This window comes from Amblyomma maculatum, chromosome 1, assembly GCF_055883805.1.
Source record: "Amblyomma maculatum isolate TAMU_Amacu chromosome 1, ASM5588380v1, whole genome shotgun sequence".
Lineage (NCBI taxonomy): Eukaryota > Metazoa > Arthropoda > Arachnida > Ixodida > Ixodidae > Amblyomma > Amblyomma maculatum.
In genome coordinates this window covers 280,024,562-280,037,284 of record NC_139344.1, presented here as the reverse complement: position 1 = coordinate 280,037,284, position 12,723 = coordinate 280,024,562, and the positions used below count along the sequence as shown (strand labels likewise).

General features: G+C 46.3%; 1 protein-coding gene across 3 annotated transcripts in view; it reads left to right on the top strand.

The window, feature by feature from the left end:
- LOC146206664 (bromodomain-containing protein 8-like) overlaps positions 1-12,723 on the top strand; it is a 158,853-nt gene that overhangs the window by 139,092 nt on the left and 7,038 nt on the right. The window contains exon 17 of one of the 3 annotated variants that reach the window (XM_084591445.1): positions 5,993-6,037. The exons of the other annotated variants lie outside the window; for them this stretch is intronic. Coding sequence (XP_084447571.1) covers positions 5,993-6,022 — 30 coding nt within the window. The 3' untranslated portion in view covers positions 6,023-6,037. Of the gene's footprint in view, positions 1-5,992; positions 6,038-12,723 lie in introns of those variants that run through there. 3 annotated transcript variants of the gene reach the window in all.

Here is a 12,723-nt window from a genome sequence, read left to right as displayed (position 1 = left end):
TCATGGTTCGTAGCGGGGTGGACAGCGGTTCAAACTCAGGTTGTAGGCCTCGCAGGCGACGGCTGTCTTTATGGACAGGAGTCGCGTCCACGCGTTGATGAGCAGTGTCACTGACGTCTTCGGGGGCAACGTACATGGGATCTCACCCAGCACCTCCACCAAATGTCACAAACACACGTAGCAAGCAGCACAACAACCAAGCTGGCCCTTTTTAATCAAGCGAAAAACTCGAGAGAGAAGAGGATGACGCTTACCCACGTGCCAATACATTCGGCCACTTGGTGGCGCCAGAAGATGGTCAACGGTGTGGCAATATGTTGTTCCTTTTTTCTCTAGAGCACGGCCCGCAGTGGTCAGCGTGCTCTACCGAGCATACGCGATCACTGGGTGGGGTCGGCAATTTTGACTGTCAGCCGCGACCAAGCGGGGAAAACGTATTAATCCCCCTAGTACAACCCCACATCTGGCAGCCTAATGTGGGGCCTGCTCTCTGAACATTTGTCGACTGTTTGTTTGGGGGCAAGGGACTTTTGTCCAGGCGTAACAGGTGCATATGCTAAGAGTGAATTTCGATCACTAGGCCCTGCAGCATGCTTTGAGTGCGAGGTGACTTCCGCTGCAGCATATTTGAACTTTTCGATACGCTGGCGCCAGCATTGCAGCAGACAGCACTGGTGTGGTGTTGATGCTTGGCGGGGAGATCCTTGCAGAATACAGGTACCTGGGCATCACATTCTGCTTAACAGGCAACATGTATCATCGCCATAAAGGGACAGTGCGTCAAGCAGCCATTCGCACCCAAGGGATCCTACGTAGGTGATGCCTGTGGGGCTGGAACCGCTATATAATGGTGCGGGACCTTTGGAAGCAAGTGCATGTTCTCAGGCTGACATTCTGTAATGCAGTTGTCTGCCTGTCAGCGACAGCGCGCGCTTGGCTGGAACACCGCCAGTGGGGGGTCGGGCGCATCGCACTTGGCTGCCATGGAAGGGTTGCAGATGAGGCCCTGCAGGGGGACCTGGGATAGTCCAGTTTCGAAGCATGTGGTGCCTCCAGCAAGTTATGGTATCGCGGTCGATTCCTATTTATGGCGCGCGAGCGATGGGCACACCGTGTAATTGATTATCTTATGGCAACCTGCCTCAGGACGAGCTGGACGGTCCGAATTTACCAACTGGAAAAGAGGTTCGGGTTTTTCAAGAACCCCATTACTGCAGGCACGGCAGGCAAATGGGCTACCGAAGTGCACGAACGGGTAGCTGAGGCTGATTGCATCCTGTGGTGCACAAGCAAGGCAGAGAAGGCCACCCTGATTTTATACTGTAGCCAAAAGCACAGCATCGGTCAGGCCCGTCTCTACGACAATAGCGTCGGCACCGCCTTGCTCTTTAAGTCTAGAGGGGAGCTCTCAGAACGCTGTCATACCGAAGCCGGTACGACGAAACGATCTCGTGCGCACTGTCGGTTGTGCGGTGGTGAAGTCGAAACAATCGAACTTATTGTAGTGCAGTGCGAGAGGATCCAGCCAATGCTCCGAGAGGACACCACACTTGTACAGGCGCTAGACTTCCACACGCCTGACGATCCTCCCGGTGGAAGCGCGATTGTCGCTGCAAGGACAGCCGCTGTGAATGCAGCCAAAAGGCGACTTGCCAACTGGTGGGCTGCAGTAGGCAAGCCTTCAGAATTTGTTCAAGTGTTAGATATGTGCTGTTGTGTACTATGTTGTATTACTTTTGACGACTGGGGCACCAGCACGGTGCCCGCCCGATACAAAGGGAATACATCACCGTGGAGCCACGGAAGACCTCCCTCCTGCGCACACGAAAAAGCCAAGTTCTCTTCGGCCTGGGTGCACTCGACGCGAGCGGACGCATCCTCGCGCGACTCCGCAGTCTCGCCCTGTTCGGCCTCGGAATCTTATCCCCCTACCCTAGCGTGGGCGAACATTCGCCCGTAGCCCTGCTGGTGAGTCGGACGGCCTAGATTCATTAGCGTGTTTTATTGCTAGCTGGTGTTGTTGTTATTGCAGCAATAAATGCCTGTTTGTTGTCAGCATGTGTTGTCCCATTGTTTCTAAAAGTACGGCCAGCAGTGGTCGGCATGCGCTGAGTGCACGCGGTCACTGCTCGGCGGTTTTGACTGTCAGCCGCGACTAAAGGGGGAAACATATTTATCCCCCTAGTACAACCCCAGAACGCATACCTGCGCCATTGCTCCCCTTGCCTCCCCCTCCCTCCATAGTAAGTTCCCGTCGTCGTTGATTTGGACAGTTTTAGCCACGGACTGGGGATAATTGTTCAAACGTCCAGGATCCCTGCATGCCTTGGCATGCCGACGCTAGTTCACACGCCGTCATATGTTTGGTCACCCTCTCTGGCGCACCAGGCAACTCCCGTAGATGAGACGCTGACTCTACTCTGAAGAAACGCTGCCATGTGGTTAGGCCTTTTGGAGATAATGCACTTATGCAGATAAGATTTCCTTCACTTTTAGTTTCTTTATTTTTTTTAATACATGTTCCGAAACAATTTATAATGCTTAAAAAACTTGTTTATCCAGAAAGTAAACTCTGTAAACCTTCTGTCTGGCTCACCGTAATACTCATATTCCCATGTGTGCACATTCACATACCGGACCAACCCATAGTGCAGTACTGCAGACATTTGCACTTCCTTTAACCTAATAGTTTTCAGATGTATAGCCTTGAGCTAATATTATGTGTTTACATTGATGCTTGCACGCTTCAGCATCCTAATTTTATTGAGTGAGGAAGCCTACACTCGAGTGTCCAGTTTCAAGTTAGACCTGTTTGAGGACCAAGTTACAAAACAGCATCCACTGATTAGTTGTAGCAATTCCGTTTTGTTAACTTGGTGGCGAATGAAACTCCCAGTGTACATCAGCGATGCAGCAGTGCTGTATTGGACTGCACAGAGAAGCATGGGCATAATTTAACCATATTATTGACTGAGGAAGCTTACATTCGAGTGTCCAGAATTTCGTATTTCAATTTAGACCTGTTTGAGCACCAGGTCCCAATAACATGCAGCAATTAGCTGGGGCTGTTCAGTTTTGTTGACTTTGTGGCGAATGAAACCCCCAGTGCATGTCAGCGATGCAGCAGTGCTGATTGGACTTGCCAGAAAAGCATAGGCATAATTTAACCATTTTATTGACTGAGGAAGCCTACACTTGAGTGTCCAAAATTTGGTACTTCAATTTAGGCGTGTTTGAGAATGTCCCAACAGCATGCACCGATTAGCTGAGGCAGTTTTGTTGACTTGGTGGCGAATGAAACTCCCAGTGTATGTCAGCGATGCAGCAGTGCTGATCGGACTACACAGAAAAGCATAGGCATAATTTAACCGTTTTATTGACTGAGGAAGTCTACAGCAGAGTGTCTGGAATTTGGTATTTCAATTTAGGCCTCTTTGAGCACCAAGTCCCAACAACATGCACCGATTAGCTGGGGCAGTTTTGTTGACTTGGTGGTGAAGAAAGCTCCCTGTGTTAGTGTATGTCAGCGATGAAGCAGTGCAGGCATGGTTTAACCTACCATGATTGAACTTCAAAGTGAATTTTACAGCATAATTCTCTTGACGTTCAGCATCATTGATTGTGACGGTGTTGGGATTCGCTTGAGAGCAGCATAATCAAGCTATAGGAAACACTCTGCTGTCAACACCATGTTAAGCATGTAATCATTTTCCACCTCTTCCTTCAGCTTGGTTCAGCCACAGCAGAAGGTGGACGTGCGCACTTCCTATATGTGCCAAAATTTCGTTCATTTGTTAAGTAAGTCTGCTGCCATGCTGCCTCGAAAGGTCGAATAATAGTGAAAGTTGTGCAGATCCCGAAGAGTGACTTTTGAATTTAGTAGAGCTTACACTCCAAAAGAAATACCCCATATTACCAGTCTTAAAAATTAATCTGACATGCCTAAGTAGCCGGTCATACACTCCTGAGTAGCTGCAGTTGAACACTGATATATCGAACCCAGCTATATTGAATTATTGCTTATATTGAACTTATCTAAATTTATCAAATTCTTGTTAGCGTACCATTCAATACTTCTAACTGTGTGGCATGGTACTGCACTTGTAAAGCCCGGTTTACACTGCGGGAACCTAACAGAGGCTTGCACAAAACAAGTCCGCCCGCCATGCCGGAGACTTGTTTCCCAAGACACTTGTTTCCAAACAGCTTGCCACACTGCACAAGCAGCTGAGAAACAAGGCAGGTTGCCGGGGTGTTACCTCTGTGTGACACACTTCGGCAATGAAAACTAAATGCAAACAGTGGCCGTCAGCAATGTTTGTCCCGTTCGCTGGCCGAGCGAAAATCCCCACAATGCACCACCCCAGCATGTAGGTAACCGTGACTGATCGTTTTTTAATGGTTTTCGTGCTTGCAAACGGCATTGGAAAAAAGAATTTGTGGTTTTAACTCCGGTTAACCCTAGTTGAATTGCTCAACGGTGGAAGCTTCTTTTACCTGCTACATTATTTTCCTATCACGCCTCATTAATGTGTAAGGTGACACATTATTGGGGACACGTAAGCTCATTCTAGTATGACAGGAGAGCGTAAGTTACCAGTCTTCTCCTTCGCCGGAACCACGTGACGGCTCGAAACCTGGCGCAGTATTGATATCGCAATAAAAAAAAGCTCCCCTTCATCGTTTTGTCTGCCATGGTATGCGCCTTGCAAGCAGCCAGGCGGGGTGCCATAATTGGTACCAGCTGTGGTGGGGCCGCGCCGTGGCTCCCTCCTCATGCGCCGGAGTTGCCCGCGGCTGCAGAGGAGCGTCCCCGAAGCTGTTTTTTCGGTGTGACAAGGAGTTAAGCAAGGATGCGTGCAAAAGCTTCCGCTCCGTGTAGCCAGGCGACTAATAAGCACTTCCGGTCAGTTCGTGTTGAAGCAGTGTGATAGGGTAGCTGAAATTACGCGAACACGCTGTCGCCAGACAGAGTCGACCAAATGTTTTTTTTCCGCTGAGCATCTGCTAGGCACCTGCTGGCAGCACTGACGCTGTAAAACTGCAGTGACTGCTTGTCACGTCCACTGCTGGGTATATTGTGCGGTGAAGCTAACCTAGCAGACTGAAGGCTTGTGGTGACTTTTGCTTAGCCAGCTTTGCTGCTGAAGGCGATGCAGAAATCAACAGCATTTAGTTTTTATTGCATAACAGAATTAGGTCTGTTACGGCTGGTGGTGCTTTTTCCTAAAAACTGTGCTGCAGCTTTGAAGCAAGCCCCAACTGCAACGGTCTGTGTGCCGCGAGATGTGATCTGTGCAAGCCGTGTTGGCTGCTAGGTGTATCCGCGTACCTTGTGGGCGAGCCCCCTTCCAACGAGCAGCCTGTATGCCGGCTTTTTCACGATCCCCATCAATTTCTGGGTTTGCCTATATAACAGCTCAAATGCAGTAATAGTGTCATGCTTTCCCATAGCATTTTGCTTACAGAGGATGAACCTAGGCCCTTGAGATCTGCCTTTCCTGAAAAACTGAAAGATTCAGTGAAACTGAGAACTTTTAGGTAGCCTTTTGGGAGGCATTTCTATCATCACAAAGACTTACATTGGAACTCAATGTACACCTTTAAACCAAATTACCCTTCTTGCCTTTCTTTTCAAGCGGTAACTGTATATATGCTCGATTTACATCCAACCACAATGCAGGGTAACACTGTATAAATGAAGTCTTTACTAACAACTACAAGAGCCACATCTATGGGGCTGCGAGCATCATGTTACTGAAAGCCAAAGATTTTGTACTATGCAGTGGAATATCTGGCAAATGCAGGAAAAATACACCCAAAGATCCTGAGATTAAGAAAATTAGCTGTCTACTTTTAACCTTTTGTGCCCTGTCTGCTTTTCTTCATTGTAGATGGGATTTTTTTTGGACAACCCTCATGTATTTTGCCATATGCAGCCATCCCTTATAAACTGTGTCGTTAGACTGATTCCTCTTTGGATTGAATGCAGGTTTGCAGAAGGAATCCCAAGACGAGTTGAAGCTACACAGTATTACTGCATTTGTAGCTGATTTGTTTTCATAAACCAGGGTTTGTAGAAGTTGTTAAGTCTCTACATGAACTTTATTTTTATGTCGAATTTTCAAGGGGATACCCACATTCTTGCCTCGTATAAAAGCACCTAAAGCTGAATTCGTCTGCATCTTAAATGCACTAAAACTACTGTCATGAAAATGCTGGAGCTTTAATTGACCTTGTTTCTTCAACCTGTGGCTCTATAATCTATGGGTCATCCAGGCAGTTGCACGTAAAACTGTGTTAACCCCTTACACTATGAGGTTTGTACCTGCCAACAGCAATTCATAGGACGTCCTCAAGAGCTAGCCTTGCTGCAGAAATGAATAAGCTGGCTTTAAGGAATGGACTCATTGTGTCCGCTGCTTATACAGGTGCACACATAAGTATTTACACAAAAAAGTATCATTTGGCAGTCTAAGCAACAAACTGAGCTAAAGGGTATAGTACATTGTACAATGCGCTCTGCAATGCCCAGCTACTCTAATAGTGGCAGTGGCTAAATTCAGTACTAAAAAAAGGCGTCATTCTCTGAAGAATCACGATATTCGGAGGTCGTGGGTTCGGTCCCCACCATCAGCACGTCGTTTTTCCTTGTACTCTGTGTTTATTTATCTTTCCCCTGATCAGATTACATTACTAATTTATGTGATTACCGAAGTGAAAATTAGAACAAAAAAAAAGACAGTACAGCCCCAATGTTTTCCTTGGCCTCGCCGACTGTTGGCTTCTTTCCTTCATGTGCACCCTCATTTCCCCCTCATTTATCTGCTTGTAGCTTACCATAGGTAGCGTAAGAGGGTTCTAGCACAGCTTTCGCCCTCGCTCTTGATCACGTTCTACGTGACGCTGGCGGTAACACAGGACGTTCCACGTCCACCGCTATGGTTGAGGGTGGCGCTGGTAGGGTCCCTAGAAATATTGCTAGTCTCTCGTCCGCCGGCGGGGGCTGCCGGTGAATGATCGCCGCGGTGGCGCTGCTGACGGAGCAGACGACTATTGTCTAATGTCGCAGGAAATTTATAGCAAGGTCACAAAATAGGAAATAGACGAAGAAGGGGAGTGTAGTCTGGGAAGTGATCATAAACGTATTAGTCTGCAGATGGGGCCCTTGATGAAAAGAGAAATGGAACTTAGACAAAATGTAAACGCAAAATTAAACGACGATCAAATAGCGCAGATAGCAGCAGACATAGAGGAAGCAATAGAGAAAAGCCCCATGGAAGGCTGGGATTATGAACAGGTAGAACTACTCATAAGGAGGAAAATTCAGGAGGTTAAAGTAGCAAACCGCTGGAATGGAAAGAGGAAGCCACGGAGCTGGTGGAATAAGGAAATCAGGGAAGCTATTGAACGACGGGCTGCTTCAAGGGAACACCGAATGGCAAAGAAAGCACAGGTATCTCAGAAGGAAATTGACCAAAAATGGGAATCATATCGACAAAAGAAACTTCAGGTGCAGGCCCTCGTCCAAAGTAAAATAAGACAGTCCACCGATCGCTGGATGGCTGATATACACGATGCCTCTAGAGGCGGAGCAAGAAAATTCTGGAACCATATAAGCTGGCTAGGGAAGAAGAATCAAAGAAAGCAGGATCGGATTCAAGATAACGAGGCAAATTGTTTAAAGGGAGATAACGCAGTGAACTACATTACATCAGTTATAGCCGAGTCATTTAAGAGCGACGATAGGGTAATCTCCGCAAATCAGGAAGCAGGTAGCAGAATACAAAGCAGCTTAGAACTGACCAATCTAAACTGGAAAAAGGCAGAAACAAATATTCCTAAAAACACATCTACAGGAATAGATGGAATTCCGATCAAGCTGATTAATGAACTCGGTCCAAAAAGTAAGGAAATGTTGTTAAAAGCTCTGGAAACAGTCGTAACGAATAAGCAAATTCCGGACGGCTGGCGGCAGAGTAAAATGAATTTGACTTATAAAGGGAAAGGAGACAGAATGCACATAAAATCCTACAGGCCGATTACCATAACATCTTTTATGTACAGGTTAGCCATGCAGGCGGTGAAATTAAAGGTGCAAGCATGGGTTGAAAGTAACAAGATACTCGGAGAACTTCAGAACGACTTTAGAAATGGTAGGCGCTTAGATGATAGCCTGTTCGTGCTTACCCAATGCATCGAAATATCTAGAGTGGAAAATAGACCTTTGTATTTGGCCTTCCTGGACATAAACAGGGCGTACGACAACGTAAGCAGGGAACTCCAGATTAAGAAGCAAGGATTAAGAAGGTATCGGTTATGAGATAATAGAGTTCCTACAGGAAATATACCGGGATAACAAAGTAGAAATTACGTGGGAAGGGATAAGAAGTATGGAGGATGTCAAAGTATGCAAAGGATTAAGACAAGGCTGTCCTCGATCACTGGTGCTGTTCATGCTTTATATGCTAAACCTGGAACGGAGGATACAAGACGTACAGTAACCTAGGTTTTAACCTGTCATAGATTAGATGGAAAGGCGGTAGAGCAGCGCCTCCCCGGTTTGATGTATGCAGACGATATTGTGCTGCTAGCTGAGAGTCTGGAAGAATTGCAAACTCTAGTTAAGTATTGCGGAGACGAAGGGGACGCTCTAGGCTTCAGTTTCAGCGCAGTTAAGTCGGGTCTGATGATTTTTAACGGCTCAACTGATCAGGGTCTTAAAATATAAGGCCTTGAAATACCTAGAGTAGCAGAATATAAATATCTGGGGGTATGGGTAAACGAAGGATTGGCATACATTGGAAAGCATGAGCAATCACTTAAGGCCAAAGGGCGAAGGAATGCCGGGATAATGAAGCATAAGGCATTGTGGGGATACAATAGGTATGAGGTTTTGAGGGGTATTTGGAAAGGAATTATGGTGCCCGGACTTACTTTCGGAAATGCGGTTTTGTGCCTAAAATCAGAGGTACAGTCGACATTAGAAACAAATCAGAGATCCGTTGGACAATTAGCACTAGGTGCCCACGGCAAAACTACAAATGAGGCGGTACAGGGAGATATGGGCTGGGCATCTTTCGAAGTGCGGGAAGCTCAGAGTAAAATATTATATGAGGAACGCCTGAGGAAATTGGACAGTAACAGATGGGCAGCTAAAGTATTTAAATACCTGTACTTAAAAAGCGTGGACTCACAATGGAGGAAAAGAACTAGGAAACTAACTAGTAAGTATGTTAGTCACAAGGACGGAGAAATAAATAGCATTAAGCAACAGGTGAAAAACACAGAAGGTAAAAATTGGATAAATTCGATGGAAAAGAAGCAGAGCGTGGAATTATATCGAAAGTGGAAAATGCAGATCAGGAAGGAGGATTTCTTTGATAACTCAAGAGGCAGTGCCCTACTTTTTGAAGCTAGATCAGGGTGCCTTAGAACACGCAGCTACAAAAAGAAATTTAACAATGGAGATGACGCATGTGCTGTATGTGGAAACTCCAGTGAAACAATTGCCCATATTATACTCGAATGTAATGGTATCCGTCCGGAAGTTGGTGCAGGCGCAATCACTGTTCCTGAAGCTCTGGGGTTTAGAGATAACAGTGGCCGGGTGAATAAACCGGCGGTGGAAACTAGCAAAAAACGACTAGAAGATTGGTGGCTTAAAAGCAGAGAAGTGACATAATGTTAAAAACAAAATTTAAATAGAATGCTGGTTTAGGTTACCATTCTAAATCGATAATTAAGACATAGGGAGAAAAATTAGCATGATAGCTACTGCTACCACCCCGTTTCAAAGGGGACGCTCCTATATTCCATCCATCCACGACGCGGGTGCCCGTGCGCTTCGAAATGCATTCGCTGCGCACTGCCTGGTGCCTTGTACGTGCGATGCCGCTCTTTAGTTTTTTTTTTTTTATTATTATTTCAGTTTAGTCGTAGCATTGAATTCGCGCCCCAGTTATTGGCATAACAACGGAAACTTTTTTTTTTTTTTTTTTTTTTCGTGACCGAAGTTCTGCACGCATGCCCCGGAGCATGCCGATGGAGAAACGAAGCTGCTTTTTATACCCTATTATCCTCACTGAATACTACCCCGGTGCCGTATTGTAATAACGTCTTCTGAAGATTTTGTATAAACAATTGCGCTTGCATGAAGAACCATATTAGACGAACATTCTAGGCTCAGAGGACCATATGTACGAGAAACAGCGCTGTCGCCGGCGTTTTCGTTCACGCTATAATTTCATCTTAACTTCTTAAGTTAAAACACGTAAGTAGAACTGGAACCTTTCGGATGCATGCACAATTAAAGCACGCAAGATGGAAGCCCGAGCCCTGCAAATCGCATCGCGCTTCAGGCAAACTGCTGATATGCATTCTTTGGTGCTTAGGAAGCCATTCGAATATGCCACCCCTGATGTTGGGAAAGGTTGAGGGTCACCGGAGAAGGGGTAGGCAGCGAACGCGATGGTTAGATGGGATCCTCGAGGCGCTGCAGATGAAGTTATGTGATGTTAGGAAGATAGTGAGAGACCGGAAAGCGTGGCATGATGTGCCACGCTTTGTTGGAAGAGTTGGACTGGTTAGTATGGAAAAGCTGGCATAACAAGCCTACCGTCCCGAACGACGAAGAAGCGAATGTGCCGGCTTAAGCCTCGCGGATTTTTCGCCCCGGCAGGCGCGGTTTTTCTCGCCACTGAACGACTGAACTGAACTTTCTTGAATTGCGTTTGGCAGCCTCAAAACATATTTTAACAGCCAGCTGCTGCTTGAGAGGAAGGCCACTAACCCTTGTTTCCAACTCTGTCCTTGCAAGGTGTTCATTTTCATTTCATAGACCTTTTACCAACTATGTCACCAATTGCACGTCTTTAATACGACAACCTGCTCGAGACTTGGAAGTCTTTTTCTTCTTTACACCCGCCAGACTTGATCCTTTTCTCCTTGACAGGGTGTTCTGAGTTAAATTTCGCAAGTATTTGCAGGCTATGCATGCGTGCTGCATTAGAAAGAATGGTACAGTTCGTCGCAAAGTAACGTCCATTGGAGGAGGGAAAGGTCTTTGTCATGCATGGGTTTCAATCTGCAGCCAGGACACAAACTGAGTTTCGCAATGTCCTGAAGAAGATTTATTATCTCCTGTTTACTTGACAGCTGCTATCTCCTTCACTTTCTTTGTTCGAATGTACACTGCAGTATTCGTGGCAGCTTCATCTCTAACTGCGAAGGGGCAGAACTCGCCGGCTTACGTATATTGCTTCCGGAGATCCGTCCTCGCTTGAGTGGCATGTGCGAATGTTACTTGCTCATCATCAGAAAGATCGACATTTGTCCAAGCCGTGGTGGTTACTGCAGCTCTCTGCATTTCTGGAGCAGCCTCGCGTCACACGTACGGTCCATCGTCACTGTATTCTTCAATCGGCTCACTGGTGCTTTGGGATCAATGCGCTTCTTTTTCTCTGCAGGTCTCCCTGCTGGCTGTTTTAGCTCGAACAATAAGTCGCACTTATTTCTCTTTTTGAGGCAGGGGTTTCGGCAAGTATTTTGGAACGTCAGGAAACACTGTCTAGACGGCATCCTTCGTGAGGTAACATCCCGGGGAATCTCAATTAACCTTTCTTTGAATCACAATATTCTCAATAAAACAGCTATAGGGTTCGAAGTGTCGCTCACAAACGACACTACCTTCGTCGAGCACTCTGTCACCGCATGGTGCGCTCCCATTCTTGTCTCTTCTCTGCGTCTTTCGGTCATAGAGTTCCTTACACTAACTAGAGGGAAAGCTGAGGGCGCTGCACTTCAGCCACCATGGGCGCGCTAAGAATCATGGGCCGGTGTGCTACTTGTTGCGGGACAGTCGGTTTTTTTTCGAGTACGTGGAGTGGCGTTACTGCAATGTTTTTTTTTTGTTATCATCATCATCTGAAGGTGCGTACATAGACCGCGAAAGCCATAGTAACGAAGGCGCAAAAGCAGACGTCGCCAATAAATGGTTTCTGTTTCCCGAAATGCCACTAAAAACTTCCTTAAGTGATGGCACAACGATAAATATTTTCATAACATTTTTCTATTTCAAAGTTTGCCTATTAAGTGCGAAATATTGGTATTTGTGCTGCTCAAAACTAAGCCAATAGGAGAAAGGGCCATCGCTTATATTGGATAAATCTCACACTGGCATTCTGTTTCTCTCTCTTTTTATAATTTATAGTCACAATATTCAATCTTAGGACATTATTTACGGTAGAACAACGTTTATCTTTGCATTAGTTTTGGCCAAAAGTTGTAGTTCTGCACTCGATAGCTCACCGGCCCATGATGCTTTGAGCGCCCATGGTGGCTGAACTGGCCGTCTGGAAACTCCATGTAAACGCCCATAGACGGCAGCACAGCTTTCCCTCTAGGTAAGAGTAAGAAACTCTATGCTTTCGGTGTCCTAAGACAGAGCATTTCACCTTGAACGAGCGCTACCCGCTCTTGCACCCGCGAGCACGAGTTGAGTTGCAAGTCCTTTATTGAATAGGACGGCTCATGGCCATGGATGGAGGTAACGTGGAGTAGGCATAGTGTTTCCACAGATGATCACTCAAATCAAATTGCTCTGATCAGGCCACTAAGGGAGCCATACTTGGCAAATATTTTTGTGTTAGCGTCAGTTCCTAGAAGGCGGTAGCGTTCGAAACACGTGCTGTCCCGTTGTGTGGACATGACGTGATCACACAT